This window comes from Lithobates pipiens, unplaced genomic scaffold, assembly GCF_037356315.1.
Source record: "Lithobates pipiens isolate NorthernLeopardFrog02 unplaced genomic scaffold, aLitPip1_a1.2 Scaffold_18, whole genome shotgun sequence".
NCBI classification, from domain to species: domain Eukaryota; kingdom Metazoa; phylum Chordata; class Amphibia; order Anura; family Ranidae; genus Lithobates; species Lithobates pipiens.
Genome location: NW_027507758.1, coordinates 372,148 through 399,796, shown reverse-complemented (window position 1 = coordinate 399,796; position 27,649 = coordinate 372,148). Strand labels below are relative to the sequence as shown.

General features: G+C 47.8%; 1 protein-coding gene across 1 annotated transcript in view; it reads left to right on the top strand.

The window, feature by feature from the left end:
* Positions 1-27,649, top strand: part of LOC143986923 (serine/threonine-protein phosphatase 2A 56 kDa regulatory subunit delta isoform-like) — a gene marked incomplete at its 5' end in the record, with an annotated part of 101,027 nt that overhangs the window by 6,972 nt on the left and 66,406 nt on the right. Inside the window, 1 exon segment of the mRNA XM_077485332.1 lies at positions 1,377-1,548. Within this exon segment, the coding sequence (XP_077341458.1) occupies positions 1,377-1,548 (172 nt within the window).

Here is a 27,649-nt window from a genome sequence, read left to right as displayed (position 1 = left end):
ATACATTATGGGAATGATCTGTTCTTTTTTCCTATTGATGATATATTAGAACTTGCTGTGTTCCTCATCTTCTATGTCCCTAACCTCAGGGTTGCCCTTCCCCAGAAGAACCCTCTAACCTACTATGTCAACCGGGATCAGCTTTGTCTGACCCTTACCTGGACAGGGACCTTTTACTCTTAGGGTAGTCCTTGCATGGGCTCTTAGTTCTGGTCTAGTGTTTTCTCCTGGTGTCCCTGTTCTGGGACTCAGGTGACCTCAGATGAAGACAATAGATTTCATCTCCATCATTTAGTGGATACCATCCCCCAGAATGGCTCACCACCTCCAGACACATGTATATTAATATGTTGTCTGGTTCCTCCATAGCACTTTGCTACAGATTCCTTGCTTTCAGGCCACCTGTCATCAGACAGGCAGATACATTTCTGTACCCTGAAGGATTATTTTTTTATTTGAAAAGCCAGTGGCTTGTGAAACTGTACCTGGTGCCAAAAAAAGTGCGCACACCTAAACCGTGAGACACAAAACGTGGAACGGGTGTTACACTGTCCTTCACTGGGGAAGGACCTTACCCTGATCCCCCTGGGGCATTAGGCTCCAAACGGGGACTGAGGTACTTCACACGTTCCACCTGGCCGAAACCAGATGGACCCCCTTTCTCTTGAGGGTCTGCCGAAACAACAGTACCCTGAAGGATAATCGGGCATTGAGAGACCTTTCTTGCAGGTGTCGTCTCCCTTCCTCTTCTTTTTTTATTCTCCCTTTTTTTTTGTCCTTGTGACAGGAGTCACTTTGGGTGGCTGGTTTGTGGAACTCTGCTTACCTTGGAGAGCTCTAGGAACTCAGTGTCCAGCTTCCCCGGCCCCTCTTATGTGTACATTTCCCTGTGTCTAATGGGGGCACAGGGTGACCGAGAATTCCACTATGATCTGTGCTATTCAGACTCGCTGTACAGCCACACTGGAATGTTGTGTGTGTGTGTGTGTGTGGTAAGGCCTCCACCTCCTGTCTCTGCTGTAGGTTGGACTGTATGGTGAGGCCTCCACCTCCCTGTCTCTGCTGCAGGTTGGATTGTATGGTGAGGCTTCCACCTCTCTGTCTCTGCTGTAGGTTGGACTGTATGTCCGTGTCCCCCATGAGGGAGATTCTCCCTCCCCCCCCCCCCCCCCCCCGTGTCCCCCCATGAGGGAGATTCCCCCCCCCGTGTCCCCCCATGAGGGAGATTCTACCCCCCCCCCCGCCGTGTCCCCCAATGAGGGAGATTCTCCCTCCCCGTGTTGGGCTTTCACTGATGACTTTTATGTATTTCTTTTGTTTTTACTTTTTTATAGTGGAAGTCGGCTTTGTGTAATGTTGGACTTTTCCTCATATAGGTACAGCCAGGAATGAACAAAAGGCCCAGCCCCAGCGCTCCTCCTCCGACCCAGCTCAACAAGATCCAATATGGCGGCGGTGGGCAGGTGGTGAAGAGGGAACGCAGGCAGAGTTCTTCCAGATTCAGCCTGAGTAGGAATCGGGAGCTCCATAAACTTCCCCCCCTGAAAGGTGAGACATTCTCTACTATTGTAGTGTCATTGTGTGTCTTCCAGGTGGAGTCACCCCCCCATTGTATGTCATGGTGGCACCTTCAGCCTACATGGAGCTACAAGGAAGGAATGGTGGAGAGAGAGTCATCCTATCCTATTGTGGGTTATGGAGTTCTGCAGTACCCAGAATCATGTCCGGCCCCAAGGAAAACCTGCCCCCCCATCACATCTGGCCCCTCAGAAACCCTGACCCCCCCCCCCCCCCCCCACGTTACGTCCGGCCCCCAGAAACCCTGCTACCACGTTGTGTCCACCGCCCAGAACCCCCCCCCGTCATGTCATAACCCTCAGAAACCCTGCTCCCCACGTCACGTCCAGCCCCCATATACATGATCCTTCACCCATAGGTGATCCAGAGGAAGGGAAAACCCCAGCAAAGTATTCTCCAATTCACTCCAGCAGGGGGAAAAATTCCTTCCTGATCCCAGAGAGGCAATCAGATATTCCCCGGATCACCTTACCCTATAAATGTCAGTATCCAGTTATATTCTATATATTTAGGAAATAATCCCGACCTTTCCAGCAATCTACTGAGCCGGCCAGATCCACCTCTGCAGGGAGTCTATTCCACATTTTCACAGCTCTTACTGTGAAGAAACTTTTCTGTATTTGGAGATGAAATCTCTTCTCCTCTAGACGTAAAGAGCGCCCCCTTGTCCTCTTTGTTGACTGTAAAGTGAATAACTCGACACCAAGTTCACTATATGGACCCCTTATGTATTTATACATGGAGATCATATCCCCCCTTATGTATTTATACATGGAGATCATATCCCCCCTTATGTATTTATACATGGAGATCATATCCCCCCTTATGTATTTATACATGGAGATCATATCCCCCCTTATATATTTATACATGGAGATCATATCCCCCCTTATGTATTTATACATGGAGATCATATCCCCCTTATGTATTTATACATGGAGATCATATCCCCCCCTTATATATTTATACATGGAGATCATATCCCCCTTATGTATTTATACATGGAGATCATATCCCCCCTTATATATTTATACATGGAGATCATATCCCCCCTTATGTATTTATACATGGAGACCATATCCCCCTTATGTATTTATACATGGAGATCATATCCCCCCTTATATATTTATACATGGAGATCATATCCCCCCTTATATATTTATACATGGAGATCATATCCCCCTTATGTATTTATACATGGAGATCATATCCCCCCTTATATATTTATACATGGAGATCATATCCCCCCTTATGTATTTATACATGGAGATCATATCCCCCCTTATATATTTATACATGGAGATCATATCCCCCTTATGTATTTATACATGGAGATCATATTCCCCCTTATATATTTATACATGGAGATCATATCCCCCCTTATGTATTTATACATGGAGATCATATTCCCCCTTATGTATTTATACATGGAGATCATATCCCCCCTTATGTATTTATACATGGAGATCATATCCCCCCTTATGTATTTATACATGGAGATCATATTCCCCCTTATGTATTTATACATGGAGATCATATCCCCCCTTATGTATTTATACATGGAGATCATATTCCCCCTTATGTATTTATACATGGAGATCATATTCCCCCTTATGTATTTATACATGGAGATCATATCCCCCCTTATGTATTTATACATGGAGATCATATCCCCCTTATGTATTTATACATGGAGATCATATCCCCCTTATGTATTTATACATGGAGATCATATCCCCCTTATGTATTTATACATGGAGATCATATCCCCTCTTATGTATTTATACATGGAGATTATATCCCCCTTATGTATTTATACATGGAGATCATATCCCTCCTTATGTATGTATACATGGAGATCATATCCCTCCTTATGTATGTATACATGGAGATTATATGCCCCCTTAATCTTCTCTTCCCAAGAGAGAATAAATTCAGTTCCTCTAATCTCTCCTCATAGCTGAGCTCCTCCATGCCTCTTATTTGCCCTTCTCTGCACTTTCTCCTGTTCCCTGATATCCTTTCTGAGAACTAGAGATACTATTGTACGAGGAGGATTTGGATTTTGTGGTTCAACAGCTCTCATTATTGGCAAACATTCCAGGGTATTCCCTTTATCACCGGGATAGAGAGGGTAAAAAGGGGGGAGGGGTCTATATATCAAGAATAATGTACAAGTGAATGTGAGAGATGACATCACTAAGGGATCTAGGGAGGAGGTGGGATCCTTATGGGTAGAGCTCCAAAGGGATGAAGCTAAGGGGAAAATAATACTGGGAGTATGCTATAGACCCCTAACCTGAGGGAGGAGGCGGATCTCCTATCACAATTTGCATTAGCAGCAAGGATGGGAAGTGTTATCATAATGGGGGTTTTTAATTATCCAGACATAGACTGGGCGGAGGGAACTGCGCATTCATCTAAGGCTCTCCAGTTCCTAAATGTCTTGCAGGACAATTTCATGGGTCAGATGGCAGACGCACCAACTAGAAATAGTGTTACTGGATCTACTGATTACCAACAATACAGACCTGATCACGGATGTGGAAATACGGGGCAATTTTGGGAACAGCGATCACAGGTCAATTGGCTTCCGTATAAATCACACAAATAGGAAACATAAGGGGAATACAAAAACACTGAATTTGAAAAGAGTCAACTTCCCTAAACTACGAACCTTACTAGAAGGCATAAATTGGGATAAAATCTTAGGAACAAAGAACACGAAGGAGAGATGGGTTTGCTTTAAAGCATATTAAATAAGGGCATTAGCCAATGCATCTTGAATGGCTTAACTCCAATGTAAAAATATATATAAAAGAAGGACTTCAAACAATACAAGGTTGAGGGATCATCATCAGCATTCAGACTTTATAAAGAATGCAACAAGAAATGTAAGAGTGCAATAAGGATGGCTAAAGATAGAGCATGAAAGACATATAGTGGATTTAAGTATGTAAACAGTAAAAAAAGGAGGACCGACCATATTGGCCCCATAAAGAATGAGGAAAGACATTGGGTTACAAAGGATGGGGGATGGTGAAGGTATTGAATTTATTCTTCTCCTCAGTCTTCACGAGGGAATCGGGGGGGCTTCAGTAACCAAAACTGCAGTGTTTATCCTCATGACATATCACCGGAAGCCCCTCCATGGTTAACAGAGGACAGCATTACAATTAGACTTGGGAAACTTAACATTAAAACCACTTCAGCCCCGGAAGATTTTACCCCCTTCCTGACCAGAGCACTTTTTGTGATTCGGCACTGCGTCACTTTAACTGACAATTGCGACGTGGCTCCCAAACAAAATTGAAGTCTTCCCCCCCCCCACCCACAAATAGAGCTTTCTTTTGGTGGTATTTGATCACCTCTGCGATTTTTATTTTTTTGTGCTATAAATAAAAAAATACATTTTTAAAAAAAAAAAATATTTTTTACTTTATTGCTATAATAAATATAAAAAAACAAAAACAAAACTAACTTCTTCCTCAGTTTAGACCAATATGTATTTTTACATATTTTTGGTAAAAAAAAAATTGCAAGAAGAGTATATTGACTGGTTTGCGCAAAAGTTATAGCGTCTACAAAATAGGGGATAGATTTATGGCATTTTTATTGTTCATTTTTTTTTAATTGGCATTGGCAGCGACTTGCTTTTAAAAAAAAAAAAATAATTGATCATGATTGCAGCGGACACATCGGACACTTTTGACACTATTTTGGGACCAGTGATATTCATACAGTGATCAGAGCCATGAAAATGCACTGATTATTGTGTAAATGACACTGGCAGGGAAGGGGTTAAACACTAGAGGGCGATCAAGGGTTATCTGTGTTCCCTCACTGCTTTCTAACTGTAGGGGGGGGGGGGGGGGGCGGTTGGGCTCACTAGAACATGGCAGAGAACATTGGGAGCAGTAGATCCCTGTCATGTTGCTAGGCAGAACAGGGAAATTCCTTGTTTACAATGCTACGTGGTGTATTTAGATAAAGGAAGGCCCATAGAAATGGCGTATCTAGCTTTCTCTTATATTCACCGACCGACACAGCTCCTCTCTCTAACTAAATGGCTTTGGTTAGCCTGCCACTAGGAGAACTAGGCAAAATTGTACCACACTACACAGAACTTTTAGTACCGCCCCGAGGGGTGGACCCTGTGCTAACCAACCCTCCCTGCTGTCCCAGCAGCCTCAGTTTTATTTTGAAGGAGAATGACCTAGGAACCCTGCGGGCCCTTTGGTCCATTTTTTTTTTTTTTGCTGCAGGTTTGCTGTGTTTTTTTGCGCACTATGAAAGATCCTGGGATCTTCTATCAACTGCCGGCTGGGTGACAGGCTGGTTAAGTTATCCTTGTAGTCCGTCCCCCCCCCCCCCCAGTCCGGCCTTCGAGTGTGCGCAGGCCGCAGCTAAGGCTCGGCAGGCCACGACATACCTCAGCTCCAGAGGTGGTCGGTGAGCTTCAATGCTCCGGGGTATACATATGAACCCACCTGTAGGGGGTTCTGTGCGGCTGGCAATGGTCCTGGTCCCGGTCTGGGGGGTCTCAAGAAGGTGTCTGTGGAGGTGTTCTTGCTGGTTGCAGGTAGCACTGTTTCTGTGATTTTTTTTTTTTTTTTTTTTTTTTTTTTTTCCCGTCACTGCATGGCGCTGTCCAGCGGCCATTTTGACTGTGGGAAAAGCAGGTTCCCCTAGTGAGCCTCAGCAGCCATTTTGCATAGGATTTTCCTATTAGTTGCATTGGCGGCCATTTTTTTTGTAGCCCAAGTGCTCTTTTTCACCACAGTTCCCTTGTGACAGCATTGCATGTGCTCTCACATGCTGTTTCCTGTGTCCACTGTGTATACAGGACGCTGGATGGCCCTTTCCTGAATGCTGGTGCAAGCTCTGCAGATTGTTTCACTGCTATTTTCTACAGCTGCTGCCGACACAGCTTCTTCACTCTGCAACTGGGTAACCTCCTGGGGACTACAGGCACGGCTAGTAACAGTCACAGAACGCCCCAGGGTGGTGAGTCTGGCGCTAGGTACCCAATTTTCTCCCCCCCCCCCCATGCGGCGGCAGCAGGGGGGTGGGACCTTCACTGTCCTAAGTCCCCTTGCAGGTGGCAGACAGGGTAGGGTCAGCATGGCTTCAGAAACTAGAGGCGATTCAGTTTGCATTGTGCGCTATACAAGTATTTCATTCATTCATTCATTCATTCATTCAGAAACTGGTGTTTCTTCCCCCGAAATCCAGGCTATTGCTACCGGGTCACCTGCAGATGGCGCTGTGCCCATGGACACCCTGACGGCGGTCCTTAACTCCTTTGTTGCAAAGATAGAGGTGGTGCGTGGAAGGAAAGGTGCGCATAAAAGGCCCCTCCCCCCCCCCCTCCCCCCGTCCTCTAGGGAGAGCTCTGATGCAGACTCGGGCCCTGCCGCGGCTGGTGACCCCTGCTCTGACCATCAGACGAGGCTGACCAGGACCATTCGGGCAGTGAGTATGATTCCCCGTCCGGGTGCGACAAGGCGCTGGTTGGAGCACTTATCACAGCTGTGCGGGATACCCTGAAGATCCAGGAGCCAGCGGATTCCTCTGCTGATGTATCTGTCCCTTTTGGGTCCCGCAAGCCAGCACGTTCACCTAAAGTGTTCCCGTATTTGACCTATTTTAACAAGTTCATCTACAGGGGATGGGTTTGGCCGCAAAGGACCTTCTCAATCCCTAAAATCATGTGCGTTACCCCTTTTGAGGAAAGTCTTCTCAAGAAATGGTCGGCTCCTCCGGTCGTAGACTCCCCAGTATCTAGGTTAAATAAAGTAACCACGATTCCGGCTGAGGGGACTCCTGCATTTAAGGATACCACGGACAGGAAGGCCGAGGCGGCGGCTCGTTCCTTGTTTACGGTTGTGGGGTCAGCTGTGCCACCTGTACTGGCATCCGCACTGGTGTCGCAGACACTGACTGAATGGGCAAAACTTTTGCACCGCGAATTGGGAGAGCAAAACGTCTCCCCGGTCTGCGTGGAACTAGCAGACCAACTAGTGCATGGCCTTAAGTACGTTTGTGACGTGGCCCTGGATACTCTCCCACTGTTATCAAGGGCTTCAGTGTCAGCCGTGGTGCTGAGGCGCCTCATTTGGCTGGAATGCTGGTCTGCTGACCAGACATCCAAGAAAGCCCTGATGGGTCTTCCCTTCCTTGGCGGATGGCTCTTTGGAGCCTCGTTGGATGACATTATTAAAAATGCCACGGGTGGTAAGAGTACACTACTCCCACAGGCCAGGAAGGCTAAGGAGCCACGCCACAGGCAAGGGCCCTGCTTTTCCACTCACAAGCTGCTTTTTCGTCTGCCCGGTGCTTTGACAAAACAACCCCAGCCCGACAGGACGCCCACGGATGGTCAGAAGCGCCCCTGGAACCGCAAGCCTAACAAGCCTGCGAACAAAAGTGCTACCGCATGAAGGTTTGCCCCCACCCATGTCTCGGGTGGGGGGGTCATCTTCGGGAGTTTGCAGCCCGTTAGACCTCCCGGTTATCGGACCAATGGGTCTGCGATCTGATTTCCACAAGCTACAAGATAGAGTTTCTCTCTTGGCCGCCAAACAGATTCTTCCCCTCCAGCATACCTGCTTCCCCGGTTCGGCGGGAGGCCCTGTTAGGGGCGGTGAGGGACTTGCTAAATCAGGGGGTGATTGTACCAGTTCAGGAATCGGAATGCTTCCAGTTCAGGAATCGGAATGCTTCCAGGGGTTCTACTCAAATCTGTGGTTCCCAAGAAGGAAGGGGTACCTCCAATATTGGATTTAAAAGCCCTCAATCACTTTGTAAAAGTGCAGAGGTTCAGAATGGAATCAGTTCGCTCAGTAGTCGCTGCACTCCATCAAGGGAATTCCCTGGCATCCTTGGACATTCAGGATGCTGACCTGCACATACCCATATGCTTTCGGCATCAAAAGTTTCTGCGTTTGGCAGTCGGGGAAGCCCAATACCAGTTTGTGGCTCTCCCTTTTGGCCTGGCATCAGCCCCCCGAGTCTTTACCAAAGTACTGGCTCCAGTGTTGGCGTTGCTGCGGCAATGCAGGATCGCGATCGTGGGTTACCTAGACAATCTCCTCCTGAGAGCTTCTTCAGCCTCAGAATTAGAGGAGGATGTGGCGATCACCATGCAGACTCTGCGGGAGTTTGGGTGGCTGTTGAACCTAAAGAAGTCGGTGGTGGAGTACCTGGGGTCACTATTGGACTCCAGGGAAGCGAGGGTTTTTCTCCCCTCAGACAAATTGCTGACTCTCAGATCTGCGGTCAAACTACTGATGAACCACAAGTGGTCATCACTTCGCTTTTGCATGTGAGTGCTGGGGCTCATGGTAGCCTCCTTCGAGGCAGTGCCTTATGCCCAGTTCCACACCAGAGTCCTGCAGAAGGAGATACTGACAAAATGGGACAAATCTCCGTTGTTCCTGGATTGGCAGATCCAGGTGAGCCAACCAGTCAGGGACTCCCTGATCTGGTGGTTGAGGTCCCTGGTGATTCAGTCCGGAAAATCGTTCCTTCCTCTGAATTGGATTGTGGTCACTACGGACACCAGTCTGTCTGGCTGGGGTGGAGTGATCGGGATTCAGTCGGCTCAGGGCCTCTGGTCGACGGAAGAATCCAAGTTGCCGATCAGTCTGCTCGAATTGAGAGTGATCAGGCTGTGCCTCCACACGTGGTCGACCGTGTCTTCAAGGGCGTCCGACCAGGATACAGTCAGACAACGCCACGGCTGTGCCTTACATAAATCACCAAGGGGGAACAAGAAGCTCAGCCGCTGCTCGGGAGGTCTCTCACATACTTCGGTGGGCAGAGAGACACATTCCGGCCCTGTCGGCCATTTACATCACGGAGGTGGAAAATTGGCAGGCGGACTATCTGAGTCGACAGATGCTGGACCCAGGAGAATGGGCATTTCATCTGGAGATATTCAGGCTGCTGTGCCTGAAGTGGGGCACACCAGATGTGGATCTATTGGCCTCCGGGCACAATCGGAAGGTGCCGAGATTCATGTCCAGGACAAGAGATCCGTGGGCAGACGCGTCAGACGCGCTGGTGACTCTGTGGGATCAGTACCAGCTGATCTACGTATTTCCTCCGCTGAAACTTTTGCCACGTCTGCTGCGCAGAGTGGAAGCCGAGGGGATCCCAGTAATCCTGGTGGCCCCAGATTGGCCTCAGCGGGCCTTGTACACAGACCTGGTGGGTCTGGTGGCAGACACTCCCTGGCTACTGCCGCTGCGAGAGGACCTCCTATCTCAAGGTCCAATCTTTCACCCTGCTTTACCATCACTGGCTTTAACGGCATGGCTGTTTGAAAGCCAGTTGCTGAGGAACACCGGGGTCTGTCGGACTCGGTGATCCCGACTATGTTGAGGGTGCGCAAATCTTCTTCACGGAAGATATACCATCGTACCTGGAAGGCCTACATCTCCATGTGTGAGGAGAAGGGGTGGCATCCACATGCTCCTTTTCTATTTCCAGGATCCTGCTGTTTCTTCAGCAAGGTGTAGACCAGAAGTTGGTGTTGAGCACCATCAAGGGGCAGATTTCAGCTCTGGCTGTCTTTATTTATTTATTTTTTTCAGCGACCCCTGGCGTCTCACTCATTAGTGAGTTCCTTTGTTCAGGGGGTACGACATGTTGTCCCTCCGGTGCGCCCATCGTTAACACCAGGTTCAGATCCCATGGGGGTATCGGTGTCCCGTGATGTATCAAAAGAAAGTTCCCTTCCTATTGTGGGGTCACCAGTCCGGTATTTATATACTGTGGGGTCACCAGTCCGGTATTTATATACTGTGAGGTCACCAGTCCGGTATTTATATATTGTGGGGTCACCAGTCCGGTATTTGTATATTGTGGGGTCACCAGTCCGATATTTATATAATGAAATCATATCCCCTCTCAGGCGTCTCTTCTCCAGAGAGAATAAGTTCAGAGCTCACAACCTTTCCTCATATCTAATATCCTCCAGACCCTTTATTAGCTTTGTTGCCCTTCTTTGTAGTCACCCCATTTCCAGTACATCCTTCCTGAGGACTGGTGCCCAGAACAGGACAGTATACTCCAGGTGTGGCCGGACCAGAGTCTTGTAGAGGGGGGAATTATCGTTTTATCTCTGGAGTTGATCCCTTTTTAATGCCAATATTCTGTTTGCTTTGTTTTTGTTTTTTTTGGAAAAAGGAACGTTTATTGAGCAGTTAAAAAAACACAGGACAATAGAAACACGTGTGGGGTGCAACATGCACCAAATACAAGAATAAACCAGCTGTTAACGGTATTACGGACTGAGAAAATGTTTCTTTGTTTTCAGTTATAATAGTACATTTACAATAGTAGTACAGTGTGTCGGGGGGGGGAAGGACTTCAGAGAATGAGGGCCATGGGCAGATGCACGGCATACCCTGCAGGAGGTCGTCCAGAGGGAAGGGGCACGGGAATGCCAGCCGGGGACCCCCATTTCACATATGAGGGTTTACTGGTTATATCGTACAGGTTCCTGGTAGTTTCGGAATGGAGCAGCTGTGGGTTGCATTTATTCTGTACAGGTATCAGAATCCCCCACCCACCTATCCCATATCTTAGCAAACTTGTCTGGGCATCCTCTATGTTTATACAGCAACTTCTTATAGGGAAGGGTAGCGTTGACCGCTGCCTTCCATTTCCAGACAGTGGGGGGTAATGGGCTCATCCAAGTACAGGCTACCAGCATCCTGGCAAGAAATAGTCTGTTGTAGGAAAGTGGTTGGGATTCTTGCCTCCTTGGGTATTAGAAGAATTCCCAATAAACATTGGCGGGGGCAGTGTGTCAGTGGGGAGCCCATTTGGTCGTGGAGGAATTCAACAATCTGTATCCAGTAGTCCTGTAGTATGGGGCATGACCACATTAGGTGGTAAAACGTGGCCTGGGGATCACCGCATTTAGGACATGTCAGGTTGTGGCCGGGTCTGAATTTGGACAGTCGTATGGGGGTTAGGTAGGATCTATGAAGCATATAGAGGTGTGTGAGTCTGTCTGATAGTTTAGGGGAACCCATCTTGAGAGCATTCAGCGCGATGTCCCAGTCCCCGCCCTCGAGAGTCCCGACATCCGCCTCCCATCTATCCTTAAGTTGGTACGCATGTAGGGTGGCCCCCGGCGTAAGCAGGTTGGTGTAAAAGAAAGATATATAATTTTCTTAGGGTCGTCGCCAAGGACCACGGTCACGAGCGGGAGCGTCTCAAGTCTGGGGGGCAACGGCTCCGAATTGGGAGCCAAGGGCATGTCTGAGCTGGAAGTAGTGGTGGAGCATTCGGTTGGGGAGGCTAAACTCGTCCTTAAGGGCTTGAAAAGGTCTGCTAATTCCGTTAGTGATGACCTGGGACAGAAAAAGAACACCCTTGGTCATCCATTGGGAGCGGTCAGGGATAGTAAGCAATTCAGGGAGCGAGGGGTTATCCCAAAGGGGGGTGTGGGAGTGAAACCTGGGGGCTCCAGTAATGGACATAGCCTGTTGCCAGACGAAGCAATGGTGAGACAACATGTTACCCTTCTGGGTGGGAAGTCCCTGAGTGCCGCGCATAAGGAGACGGAATGGATGTGTGACCTGATCCGAGTGTGAGGAGCACACCAAGGCAGTGTATCGATCTCTGTCTGTCTGATTTGTAGTAATAAAAGTGGGACAGTTGGGAGGCCAGATAGTAAAAGAAAAGGTCCGGCAAGGCGGTGCCGCCCAAATGGGAAGGACATTTCAGGGTGCTCCATGAGAGCTTATGACGGGATGGGCCCCACACAAACGTGTTGATGAGGCCTCCCGGGACTTAAAGACTCTAAGTGGGATGCGCAGGGGAGCGTGCCAGAACAGATAGAGCAGCTTGGGGAGGAGGATCATTTTGACTAAATTTACACGGCCCATCACCCCAAGTGGGAGACGGGACCAAGCCTGAGTTTTATTTTTGAGGAGAGTGACAGTGTAGTCTGTCAGTGATCGCGAGCATTGTACTCCCAGATACTTTATCAGACTTGCTCTGACTAGGGGTAGTGCCGCCTGGTCTACAGAGGGGGCACCCAGGTCCAGTGGGAGGACCTGGGACTTGGACCAATTGATCCGCAGCCCAGAGTATTTCCCAAACTGCTCTATCAGCCGCAAAGCTGCCGTCAAGGAGGGACCCGAGTCTTCTAGGTACAACAATATGTCGTCCGCATACAGACTTTGGGTTTCCGCCAGAGGGCCAGACCGCAGACCTCTAATGTGTGGGTGATCCCGAATAGCAATGGCCCGCAGTTCAACCGCCAGGGTGTAGAGGAGGGAGGACAGTGGGCATCCCTGGCGAGTTCCCCGGGACAGGGGAAAAGAGTCTGAGATTCTACCATTGACCTGGATCCGGGCAGTGGGAGCCTTATAGAGAAGCTGAAGCCATTTGATAAAATTAGGGCCGAAACCAAAGTTGGTCAAGCACTCCCATAAATAACTCCATTCAACGGAGTCAAATGCCTTTGCGGCGTCAAGGCTCACCACTACCCGCGATCCAGTGTTGTCATGAGTGGTCTGCGCATTCATGAAGAGCCTGCGAAGATTAAAGGCAGTATTTTTGTTGGGCATGAACCCTATCTGATCAGGGTGTATCAGGCTGAGAATAACTTTGAGTCGCAGGGCCAAGATTTTGGCTAGGATTTTTATGTCCAGCTACAGGAGGGAAATTGGGCGGTATGACTCCGGGTAGCAAGGGTCTTTACCAGGTTTGGGGATAAGGACGATAAGGGCTTCACCCATGGAGGCGGGGTGAGTCATTGTGTCGAACATTTGAGTGTAGAGTGTGAGCAGTTCTGGGACCAGTATTTCTTGGAAATGGGTGTAGAATTCTAGGGGCAGTCCGTCTGAGCCCGGCGCCTTGAAGGGTGGGAGAGAGGCGAGCAATGCAATCGGAGGAGATGGGGGCCTCCAGGAGGGATCTTTGGACCTGGCTGAGAGAGGGGAACCGAATACTTCGGAGGAACTGGGTGAGTTCGGAGCATGTATGTCGCAAAGTGGAGGTGTACAGGGTGGAATAGAACAATTTAAACTCCCTCAACACCAGATCGGGATCAGAGACCACGTCTCCGGTTTCATTGCGGAGTTGGACCACTACCGGGGGGTTATGGTCCAGGTGGGCCATGTAGGCTAGCAGTTTACCCGCTCACTCGTCTTGTTCAAAGATGCGTTGTCTACTAAAAAATAAACCCTGTTTTGCCTTTTCATAGTGTAGGTGATCGGTCAGCCTAGACTGCAGACGGAGTTGGGTGGCGTGTACCGGCGAGGGATCAGCCACAAATTGTTGTTCAAGGGAATTCAAGCACTCCTCAGCTTGTATCAGTACCTGTTTGGAGGTGGCCTTGTATCTATTGATATGGGTGAACAGGAGCAGCCTGGCATTGAGTTTAAACGCCTCCCACACTGACCCAGCGGGCGCAGACCCTAGGTTCGTACGAAGGAAATAGACCAACCCCCTCTGCAGTTCCTCTGAGCCCGGTATGACAGTGAGCCAGAAAGGGTTCAGTCTCCAGATGCGGGGAGGTACAGCCGATGGCAGTCGCAGTGTCCCCTGGCGTCGAACCCCACATCCAATAGGTTGGGCAGTAGGGTAGAGGAGAGCAGGGCCATGTCAATACGGGACATGGCACGGCGTGAGGGGGTGAAGCAGAAGGCTTTTGGTTGGGTGTTCATGTCTCCAAGAGTCAGTCATGGCCAATTCTGCTTCGAATTTGCCGAATCTAGTAGTGTAGGTGGGGGGGTGTCTGGCCAGTCGTGCCGAGCCTGTCAAGGCCAGGGTTAAGTGTCATATTGAAGTCCCCTATCCAAATAATGGGCACTGTGGGGAATTTGGTCATAAAGGTAAGACCCTCCTGCAGAGCATGAAATTGAAAGGGTGGTGGTATGTAAAATGCCATGATAAGTACCGTCAGGCCACTCATCGTGGCATGAAGAAATAGAAATCTACCATGTGGGTCCGACTGCAGGCCATGGAGCTGGAACTGCACAGTTTTGGCAACTAGGATGGCAATACCTCGCGAATGGGAGGTGTAAGGGGCGCTGTACATCCAGCCAACCCAGGGTTTTCTAAGCACCCGCTTGGATTGACCTGTGTGGTGGGTCTCAACAAGAATTGAGACATCCACTCGCAGGCACTTAAGGGGGGTAAGGACAGCCAATCATTTGGGTTCGGCACCAAGGCCCCTGACGTTCCAGGTGGCAAGTTTAAGCGCAGCCATAAGTCATCCAGATGGGTGCAGACCCACGGCCGGTCCCCGCAGCGAGAACCCCGGGTAGGCATGGCACAGAGGTATCCGTAAAACCCACCCAGGCAGTCCCCCATAAATTCAAGAACACACCGTAAGAGCAACAGCTGTAAACAAAACAGTATATAAAACAGATAAACTTACGGTAATAACATTTATAACAGTGCCTACACTGGACCTTCTGTTTGCTTTGTTAGGCTCAGCAATGCCAAGCTGCTGCTATCATCTACTAGGACCCCCAGGTCCTTCTCCATCCTAGATCCCCCCCAGAGGTTCTCCCCCCCCCCAGTCTATAGATTGCATTCAGATTTTTACCACCCAAATCCATTATTTTAAATGTCTCTACATTGAACCTCATTTGCCATGTAGTTGCCCCTCTCCCCATTCTTTTGTTCAGATCTTCTTGCAAGGTTTCCCCATTGCCCCTCCCCCCAGAGAAGTTATTGCCCTGCTTAGCTTAGTATTGTCCGCAAATACAGAGATTGAGCTGTTTCCCCCATCCCCCTCCTCCAAGTCATTTATGTACAAATTAAATAGGATTGGTCCCAATACAGAACCCTGGGGGACCCCACTACCCACCCCCGACCATTCCAAGTACTCTCCATTTATCATCACCCTCTGAACTCGCCCTTGTAGCCAGTTTTCAATCCATGTACTCACCCTATGGTCCATGCCAACCAACCTTACGTTGTACAGTAAATGTTTATGGGGAACTGTGTCAAATGCTTTTGTAAAATCCAAATACACCACATCTACGGGCCTTCCTTTATCCAGATAAACCACGTCTACAGGCCTTCCTTTATCCAGATACACCACATCTACGGGCCTTCCTTTATCCCGATACACCACGTCTACGGGCCTTCCTTTATCCCGATACACCACGTCTACGGGCCTTCCTTTATCCAGATAAACCACGTCTACGGGCCTTCCTTTATCCAGATAAACCATGTCTACGGGCCTTCCTTTATCCAGATAAACCACGTCTACGGGCCTTCCTTTATCCAGATACACCACGTCTACGGGCCTTCCTTTATCCAGATACACCACGTCTACGGGCCTTCCTTTATCCAGATACCCCACGTCTACGGGCCTTCCTTTATCCAGATACCCCACGTCTACGGGCCTTCCTTTATCCCGATACACCACGTCTACGGGCCTTCCTTTATCCAGATACACCACGTCTATGGGCCTTCCTTTATCTAGATACACCACGTCTACGGGCCTTCCTTTATCCCGATACACCACGTCTACGGGCCTTCCTTTATCCAGATACACCACGTCTATGGGCCTTCCTTTATCTAGATACACCACGTCTACGGGCCTTCCTTTATCCCGATACACCACGTCTACGGGCCTTCCTTTATCTAGATACACCACGTCTACGGGCCTTCCTTTATCTAGATACACCACGTCTACGGGCCTTCCTTTATCTAGATACACCCCGTCTACGGGCCTTCCTTTATCTAGATACACCACGTCTACGGGCCTTCATTTATCTAGATACACCACGTCTACGGGCCTTCCTTTATCTAGATACACCCCGTCTACGGGCCTTCCTTTGTCTAGATGGCAGCTCCCCTCCGCAGTGTGATTTTCAGAATTGGTGTGAACACTCATGTGATCTGCTTCTAGGTTGGCCAAAAAAATAATAAGGGTCCTGCTACACTTTGGTGTAGATTTGGTGTGATTTAGACCATACAGATTGAATTTGCAGTGCTGAAGAATCGCATGTGATTTGAAGAGGAAAGCGGTGCGATTCCTGTTTAGACTGGCATGCTGGTCTCGCACTGCATAGAGTGAAGCGGCTCGGAGCAGCAGAGAAGGACATTTCTTATGTTGAGGGGGATGTCTGGACGGTGGACTTAGAGATTTTCCAGCCTCTAGCTCTCCTCCAATTGCAGTTTTCATGCTGCAGCTGCACGCACACCTATCTAGCAGCATGCTGTGTGTGCGCACATCAGGGGGTGGGGTTGGTAGCCCCGGCACAGCAGGGAAGCGGGGATTGGTCAGTTTATAGGGGTCTTCAGCACACTGAGGTCCTGTGCTGTTGACTCTGAATCCTCCGGTGAGAATGGTGAGTGATTGGATCGGCACAGGCAGCTACATAGGCAGCGCACTTCACCGTGCACCCAACCTGCTGCCGTGGAGGCAGAGCTACCAATATTCAGGAGAGAGAAGTGATTGCCAGCCCCGCATGCAGAATAAAAGTGACCACCCAACTCCTGGACCAGGCAGCCCCAGCGCTGATCGTTGTCACTTGTCCATGCAGAGACCACACTGCAGTCCCTCCAGCTCACCTCTGCCACATCCTGCAAGGTTGTGACAGAACCGGCCCTGATGGGGCCCCATGTGCACACAGGGGCCCCCCGAGCAGTGCCCAGGGGTGCCCACTCAATAAGATGGCCCGGGATATGCTATGAGAAGCTTAGAGTGATAAGAAAGGTGGTCATCTTTAGGGATCCCAATAATGCTAGAGACTGGGTGGGTACCAGGGTAAGTTGTAATCTAAGATTGATTTCAGTGAAAACAGCTTGCCAGTAGGACCCAATCACAGGGCATTCCTAGAACATATGGATATAGGAACCCGGGTGGAGTCTACAACGTGACCATATAGGGTCTCTTTCAGGGAACAATCTATGCAGTTTCTCTAGGGTATAGTATTCAAATTTGACTTGAATCAACTGATTTCTGGAGGAAATAAGTTTCGGACCCTGTTCCAAGCTGTTTTCCCAGTCTTCCCTGTCTTTCCTGTCCAGTGAGGGGATGTCTGCTTTCCAGTAATCCCATCATTTCACCATCCTTGGTATATCAGTGCACAGGAGGGTATCCTAGAGGGATGACGATGGCTTGTCTAGGTCCTTCGGAAGCAGCATTTCTTCTATGGGATCCGTTTTAATGGTGGGGGGCCTAGGGAACGGAACCCTAACAGCATGACGCAACTGGAAGTACCGAAATAGCCCAGCAGTCCGAACCTCTGAGACAGTTGTAAAAAGCTTAAGAGAGTACATGTGGGCATAACATCCCCATACTGTGCCCAGAACTGGGGGTCCTGTATCGTATGGAGGTGATGGAGTCTGGGGTTACCCTACAAGGGTTGAGCCGGGACAGTTGACCCGAGGAGGAGAAGCACTGTGTAGTGGCCTTCCAAATTCTCAGCCTGATACGTGTGGGACCTGGGATGAAACGGCCTGAGGGCCTCTGTATATTAAGTTCCCGGAGATCCATTAAAGAGCCCAGGAGGGTTGCTTCCAGACAAGTGGCCGCATTGGTTCTGGAGCCCTGGAACCAGCAGTAGGCCAACATCAAGACCGCTGCCCAGAAATAAACCTGGAAAGTGGGTAAAGCCAGGACCCCCAACCCCAAGGGAAGAGACAATGTAGTTTTAGCAATGTCGGTATGGGCCCCATTCCATAAAAAGGATTTTAAACAGCTATTTCTCTATAAAAGGAAGTGGGGACCCTGTGACGGATCTCGGATACCACCTCTGGGCATCTCCGCCAGACCTGTGTCTCCTGTCCTCCAAACGCACCCGCAGCCTGCAGACTCGCCATAACCAGCCCTTAACCCCTCAATCACGAGACAAGCCACACAGGTGTTGAGGGTTAAACATCCAGAGAATAAACTGTTTAAGTACCAAACATACACTTTTAACATAGCTAGGGACACTCCCCTTAACCTGGTCATGGGGGGGTAGGGGACAAGGAAGAACCAATAGAAACTCAACACTTGTATATTCAAACCACTACAGTTGAAGGACATGAAGGGATTATGACAAGCAGGCAGCCCCTCCTTACATATCCCCTGCTGGGATGTGTCTCCAGACCAGACCTTTGTCTACATGCCATGACCCAACACAATTAAACACAGCAACAAGGGGGGGGGGGGGGGGGGGGGAAGGGATGTAACATTACATTATCTCAATGCCACTTTGTCCCCAAGTCTTGTAGACCCATGCTTTGGGAATACCGCCATCTTGTATATGTCTTTATCAGCTAAAAGTACATTGTTTATGGAATAAAAGTATATATTTAACCCAGCCTGGCCAATAGGTTTAGGTAGCCAGGAACGACTCCACCAGCCCAGCCACAGATACCACATTCACCCGGTTCCGATGAACTGGCGACTCTGGACACAAATGTCTGGAGGTGGCATGTTCTCCAGGTGGTGGGAGACGGCAAGTAGCCCTCCAAATCTCATGTTCTCTGATGGGCCATAGTCTGTGGGTAGGAGGCGAGCCCAGAGCCCCTTCCAAAACACACAGTGACAGTTTGTCCTGTCACAGACCCAAACTGGGCAGTTGCGGGATACAAAGTTGAAATGTGTGAAAAGCATCATTTTGATCAAATTATTGCAGCCTAGTAGGTTCAGCGTAAGCCCCGACCACAAGGAGCAACACGTTTTTAATGAAGCTAAGAGAGGCTGAAGGTTACGCTCAAAGAATTCTGAATTACGTCTATTGCCGTGTATACCCAAATATCTGAATTCCTCAACCCACTGTAGTGGGGAGGAGAGAACCAGATCAATTGGTCTGTCATCAAGCGGGAACAGGATAAATTTGGACCAATTGAACCATATGCCAGAAAAAAAAGCCAAACTCATCACAAATTCCCAGGGCTACCGAGAGTGAGGGACCCACATCGTTCAGATAAAGCAGAGCATCCTCCACGGACAGGGACAGTTTCTCCTCCAGGTGTCCCACCTTCAGTCCTCTGACCTCGGAGGAGTCCCTGATTAAAATTTAGCCATGGGGTTCCAAGGCCAGAGTAAATAAAGAGGGTGACAAAGAACAACCCTGTCATGTACCTCTGAAAAGAGGAGATGCCTCAGATAACAAGTCGTTGGTGCGGACCTGTAGCCTTGGCGCTGTGTAAAGCCTCGGTATCCAACTGACGTATTTGGGGCCAAATCTATATCGCTTCAGCACCTCCCAGGGATAGACCCACTCCACTGACTCAAACACCTTTTCCGCATCTAGTGAGGCGATTACCCTAGTACCCTGATTATCACGGGGAATAGAGAGGTTAAGAAAAAGGCATCTTGGCTTCCCTTGCCCGGCATGAACCCCGTCTGATCAACATGAGCCAGATCTTCATGCACAGTAGAGGGATGATTCACCAAGACCTTCGCCGGGATTTTGGCATCGACATTTACAGCGATATCGGCCTATGTGAGGCACATTTCTGGGGGTCCTTACCGGGTTTGGGAATGAGCATAGACTCGGGGAGTGCGTCCATGGAGGACAGATCAGAAATGAGTTGTAAGTTTGGGGGCCACTACCTCCGTAAAATTGGTGTAGAATTCAGCGGGAAGCCCATCTGAGCCCGCGGTCTTACCCGCCTGCAGTCTTCATATAGCCGCTTGGATTTCCTCCAACGTGATGTTAGCATCTAAGCCTCATCATCCAACATTGGGAATACAATAGGGTTTGGAAAGGTATCTAGGTATCCATGAATCAAATCTGGGGCTACTCTGAGGCGTCCACTCTCCCCTTTATATTAGCAATGTGTGTTGTTGGATTTTGGCTTTTAGCCAGCCAAGCCAGCGTACGACTATTCTTACCTCCATATTCAAAAACATTTTGTTGGGGGTGGACCAGAGCCTTTTTGGTATTATCCACCTTCAAAAGGGAAAGCTGTCTCCGGGGTTCGCTGCCAGGCCCGATACCTATCCGGGGTAGGGGAAGAAACATACTCAGCCTCCAATCCCACCGCCTCGGTCTCTAGGAATTCTAATGAGCAAGACATCTCCCTTTGAAGTGCCGCTATGCGAGAGATGTATGCCCCCCGACCCATGCCTTAAAAGCGTCTCATATCACTAGGGGGATTTAGACTCTCCATTAGTATTCCAGAATTGACACACCGATTCCACCATAGGTTCCTGCAGTCTATCGTCCATTGCCCAGAATCTGGAGAGACGCTATAGTCTAGAGCAAGGGGAGGCAGACAGGGAGAGGGTCATACTAAGTGGCGGATGGTCAGAGATGCCCCTAGGGAGTATGGCTGCCTTAGTAATCCAACTAAGGGCAGCTGGGGAAGCAAACGCCATATCCAACCTTGATAGGGTTGTAAAGGAGGTGGAGTGGCAAGTATATTCACCAACAGCTGGATGCGTCTCCAGACATCTTCCAGGCCAAATGTGGAGGTCCATTGCATGAGTGTCGATGTACCCCGTGCCTGCCCCCCCCCCCCCCCATCTATCCAGATCTGGACAAAGGACCATGTTAAAGTCACCCGATAAGAAAACAGCCACATATCATAACCTAATACCTGTGGTATAATGTCATTGAAAGTAGTAATTGACGCCGGAGGGGGAGGTACACCCCTACAATCACATATTCTTATCATAGACATTTGCATGCAGTATAATATACTTTCCAGCTGCATCTGTACGCACTCCAAAGACTTTAAAGAGCAAGGACCTCCGAATAAATATACTCCCGCCACGGGCGTAATTTGAATAGGTTGCATGAAAATGCTCGCCAACCCTGGGGCGTCGGAGACTGTTGATCCTAGAGCCTTGGAGGTGGGTCTCTTGCAAAATCCAGATAGGCAGTGGATATTTTTGGAGATATTTAAAGACTAGAGATCGTTTCACTGCCAAATCGAGGCCCCAGACATTCCATGATATCACGGTAAGGGAATATGTAGATATGAGTGCACAGGAGAGCGTACGACAAAGATCAGGGACGGCATGGGATAAAATCCTCACATTATACCCACTACACAAAGTATTGAGCCAGTACATTGATGGACAGGTGTTGCAGTAACCAAAGGCGCAGAACAAAGCACAAAACAGATAGAAAAAACACATTTAGAACTAAACCAACCAACGCTCCCCCTCCCCCCCCCACCCCACCCAACTATGCGGAGCAAATAAACCCACCCCATCCCAAAAATGGAGAGCATGAACCCCAAACAGTTAACAAGGTAGAACCTAGAGGGACGTGAGCCTGATGTGTTGGCTCATGTAGCAAGCACCTACAATGTACAAGAGATGCTGGCAGTCAGGTAGCACAATGTGCCTGCAGTGATGAAGACATTTCTCCTGAGCAGCAGGAGTATGGCCAGAGCAAAACAAAATGGCCAAAAATGACAAGGGCAATACTAAAACAGCATACCATACAGTACCAGGAGCTAAGCCCCCTCCCCCAAGGGGGTGGTAGTAAGGATCGGCAGTGTACTAAGATCAGTCTCCTGCAAAACAGGGGTACAAAACGTATTCTATGGCAGGGGGCCCCCAACAGGCAACTAGGAACATAAAACAAAAGGAGAAGGGGGTATACCCTGTGTTGCAAACCTATCTGAGACGGAAAGGCAAAATGGTATAGAGTATGAAGGAGTAATCCTCTTCCTCCAGACGGTCAGCGATGAGGAGGCAGGGTGTCAATCTATGCTGATGCTTCCCGCAGGGATGTAAAAAAGCAAACCGATTCCCCATCTTGAATCCGTAATTGGCCAGGGAACATGACGCTATACTTTATGTTGCAGGCCCGCAATGCTGCCTTCACTTGGTCAAAGAATTTCCTGAGCTTCTGCGTAGCAATAGAGTAATCCGGGAAGATAAGCAGTTTGCTGTTCTGGTAGGCCACGTGCTTCTGGATCCTGGCGACAAGAAGCACCCCATCCCTGTCCTAGAAATTGAGGAGTCTTAGCATGAGGGGCTCAGGCCTAGGCGGAACCCTGTACGCTCGCTCAACAGATTAAAGTGGAGAAAAGTGAGTGTTTGGAAGCAGGGTGCGCACCAAGTCCTCCACAAACACTGTAGGGTTATTACCCTCCACTCCCTATGCCAGCCCCACAATGCAGAGATTTTTTCTCCTGTTGCGCTTCTCCGCATCATCCGCCTTGTACTCCAGTGCTTTGAGTTTGGTCTGTAGGAGTGCTCCGTGATGGTTTCCTCCGCAAGGCCTACTTGGTGCTCTGTCTCAGTAACACAGGACCGGAGTTTGTCCACATCCTGCCTCATAACTCCTATTTCCAGCTCCACCACTTCATCCTTTGTAGTTAGCGTAGATTGATATAGTGCAATCACTGACATCTGTGTGTCTTAGGTCGGGGCATGGACCTGAATCCAAAGTAACACCACCTCAGGGGTCCCCAGGCATACAGCTCACAAAGAGCACCATTCCCCTTGGGAATAATCGGTGGGCAAGAGGCTAACATTCAGTCCCCTCCAAAAGCCTCTGTCCTTTGTGAGTCTGTCACGTTTCTCCCCATGAAAGGTTGACTAACAAGGTCCCAGACCTTCACCTGGTCTGGACATGCGTTAGACAGGCAAAGTGAACTCACATAGTCTGCCCGCATGATCTCCTTTCTTGGCTGCAAGGAATAGTTGGCCTCAGTAGGTGTGGGGCCGAGGTCATTTACTCTGTCCGGCTGCCAGCATTTCTCTGGCATGCTGCTAAATGTGTTCTGATCAGGTTTAAGCTCTGAGACCCCTGCAAGACCAAGCATAGCCTCTCTATATTCTCGCAGGTCCTCAAGGGTAGGTTCCCCCCATCGCCAAACACAAAACAATCTGTTGTGACTGCATTGTAATAATTATATATATATCACCCCAATAATTTTATATATATATATATACATCACCCCAATAATTATATATATATATATCACCCCAATCATTTAGATAGATAGATAGATATATATATCTATCTATCTATCTATCTATCTATCACCCCAATAATTATATATATATATATATATATCACCCCAATAATTATATATATATATACATCACCCCAATAATTATATATATATATATATATATATATATATACATCTCCCCAATAATTATATCTATATCACCCCAATAATTTATATATATATATATATATATATATATATCTCCCTAATAGAAATAATATATATAATCACAATAATAATAATAAAATTATATATATATATATATATATATATATATATTATATTGGTGGGGGTTGGGGGGGGAGGGGGTGAAATATGTTATGATTGGTGATGAGTTGTTTCATTTATTGATCATATTTGGATTGGAGGTTTGGATGTTATAGCGCCCCCTGTACCCCATTAAATCTAAGATTTATATTGCTAGGGGGAGGGTACAATTACTATCATATCACAATGATTGGGAGGGGGAGGGGGGGGTCACTTATTTCTGGTATATAGTATATATCCAGTACCAGCAAATAATCCTCCTCCATTACCCGACCATTCCTCACTATACACACCTCTGATTGCCAATAGAACTATCAATCCCCCACCATACAATATATGTTATATAACTTTATTACCCCCCATAAGAAAGAAACATCTGTCTGTATAATCACTGGGCGGGTGTAACCCCAATGTTAGGGGTTATAATTGCTGCCAGTGACCCCAATGTTGGGGGTTGTAATTGCTACCAGTGACCCCAATGTTGGGGGTTATAGTTGGTGCCAGTGAGCCCAATGTTGAGGGATATATTGCTACCAGTGACCCCAATGTTGGGGGTTATAATTGGTGCCAGTGAGCCCAGTGTTGAGGGATATATTGCTACCAGTGACCCCAATGTTGGGGGTTATAATTGCTGCCAGTGACCCCAATGATGGGGGTTATAATTGCTACCAGTGACCCCAATATTGGGGGTTATAATTGCTGCCAGTTACCCCAATGTTGTGGGTTAAAATGGCTAACAGTGACCCCAATCCTGAGAGTTATAATTGCTACCTGTGGCCTCAATGTTGGGGGTTATAATTTCTACCAGTTACCCCAATGTTGGGGGTTATAATTGCTTCCAGTGACCTCAATGTTGGGGGTTATAATTTCTACCAGTTACCCCAATGTTGGGGGTTATAATTGCTGCCAGTGACCCCAATGTTGGGGGTTAAATTGCTACCAGTGACCCCAATGTTGGGGGTTAAATTGCTACCAGTGACCCCAATGTTGGGGGTTATAATTGCTACCAGTGACTCCAATGTTGGGGGTTATAATTGCTGCTAGTGACCCCCATTTTGGGGGTTATTTTTGCTACCAGTGACCCCAATGTTGGGGGTTATAATTGCTTCCAGTGACCCCAATGTTGGGGGTTATTGTTGATACCTTTAACCCCAATGTTTAGGGTTATTATTGCTTCAAGTGACCCCAATGTAGGGGGTTATAATTGCTAACGGTGACCCCAATGTTGGGGGTTATAATTGTTGCCAGTGACCCCAATGTTGGGGGTTATAATTGTTGCCAGTGACCCCAATGTTGGGGGTTATAATTGCTTCCAGTGACCCCAATGTTGGGGGTTATTGTTGCTACCAGTGAAGCCAATGTTGGGGGTTATAATTGCAACCAGTGACCCCAAAATTGGTGGTTATAATTACTGTCACTGACCCCAATGTTGGGGGTTATAATTGCTACCAGTGACCCAAATGTTGGGGGTTGTAATTTCTGCCAGTGACCCCAATGTTGGGTGTTATAATTGGCTCTAGTGCAGGGGTTGACAAATTTGCTTGGATTCTAGGAGCCAGCTAAAAAAGTTAGGAGCCAGGTCCGTGGCGGCGATCTGGACCTGTCCCTGGCCTGACATGGAGACGAGTGAGGGGAAGATAGCGCCCCCCACCTGTTTCCAAGTCATTGCCCATAGCTCTTAGAGGGACTTTTTATTTTTTTCAAATGACACATTTTTTTCTCTCTGACCCCCCGGATCTCATATATAAGAGGACCTGTCATGCTTTTTTCTATTACAAGGGATTTTTACATTCTTTGTAATAGGAATAAAAGTGACACAATTTTTTTTTTTTTTTTTTTTTTTAAAGAACAGTGAAAAAAATAAAAATAAAAGTTAAAATAATAAAAAACTAAAATATTTTAAACGCGCCCTGTCCGGCCAAGCTTGCGTGCAGAAGCGAACGCATATATGAAAGCGTTGTTCAAACCACACATGTGAGGTATCGCTGCGATCGGTAGAGTGAGAGCAATAATTCTAGCCCTAGACCTCCTCTGTAACTTAAAAAGTGCAACCTGTAGAATTTTTTAAACGTCGCCTATGGAGATTTTAAAGGGTAAAAGTTTGTCGCCATTCCATGAGCGGGCGCAATTTTGAAGCATGACATGTTGGGTATCGATTTACTCGACGTAACATTATCTTTCACAATATAAAAAAAAATTGGGCTAACTTTACTGTTGTCTTATTTTTTTTTTTTTATTAAATACATTTTCCCCAAAAAAGTGCGCTTGTAAGTCCGCTGTGCAAATACGGTGTGACAGACAGTATTGCAACGACCACCATTTTATTCTCTAGGGTGTTAGAATAATATATATATATAATGACTATCAGTTTCTTTTTTGTACCCTGCAAGCCTTTCAATAAAAAAATATTCTTAAAAAAAAAATATATATATATATATATATATATATATATATATATATATATATATATATATAATTATATATAAAATATATCTATTTTTATATATCTATCTATATATATATATATATATATATATATAATATAATATAATATAATATAATATAATATATTTAGGGGTTCTTAGTAAAGGGAAGGAACATAGACTGGCAGGCAGGGGAATTAGCATTGCATCCATTAGCATTGCTGGTTGTAATTCCAACGGCCACCACAAGAGGGCGCCAGATTCCAGAAGGAACCATAGGATCGTAGAAGGCCTCAAAGCCGGGGGCTCAATTACCGGCCGCCGGCGGCGCGGCCCGACGCGATTGCGCCGGGGGGGTCCGCGGAGACAGCATACCCCCAGCTGTGCTGCCCCAGGCGCCAGGTCGCTAATTCTAGTCGCAAATGCGACCTGGCGCCCGGGATTTGTCGAGCCCTGCTCTAGTGACCCCAATGTTGGAGTTATAATTGCTACCAGTGACCCCAATGTTGGAGTTATAATTTCTACCAGTGACCCCAATGTTGGGGGCTTTAATTGCTACCAGTGACCGCAATGTTGGGGGTTATTATGGCTACCGGTGACCCCTATTTTGCAGTTATTTTTGCTATCAGTGACCCCAATGTTGGGGGTTATAGTTGATACCAGTGACCCCAATGTTGGGGGTTATTATTGCTACCAGTGACCCCAATGTTGGGGGTTATTATTGCTACCAGTGACCCCAATGTTGGGGGCTATAGTTGCTACTGGGGACCCCAATGTTGGGGGTTATAATTGCTACCAGTGACCCCAATGTTGGAGTTATTATTGGCACCAGTGACCCCCATGTTGGGGGTTATAATTCCTGCCAGTGACCCCAATGTTGGGGTTTATAATTGGTACCAGTAACCCCAATGTTGGGGGTTATAATTGCTACCAGTGACCCCAATGTTGGGTTATAATTAGCGCCAGTGACCCCAATGTTGGGGGTTATAATTGCTACCAGTGACCCAAATGTTGGGGGTTATAGTTGCTACCAGTGACCCCAATGTTGGGGGTTATAATTGCTACGTGACCCCAATTTTGGGGGTTATAATTGCTACCAGTGACCCCAAAATTGGTTGTTATAATTACTGTCAGTGACCCCAATGTTGAGGGTTGTAATTGCTGCCAGTGACCCCAATGTTGGGGGTTATAATTGCTACGTGACCCCAATGTTGGGGGTTATAATTGGTGCCAGTGACCCCAACGTTGGGGGTTATAATTGCTACCAGTGACCCCAAAATTGGTTGTTATAATTACTGTCAGTGACCCCAATGTTGGGGGTTATAATTGGGGCTAGTGACCCCAATGTTGGGGGTTATAGTTGCTACCAGTGACCCCAATGTTGGGGGTTATAATTGCTACGTGACCCCAATGTTGGGGTTTTTTGTTGCTACCAGTGACCCCAATGTTAGGGGTTATAATTGCTTCCA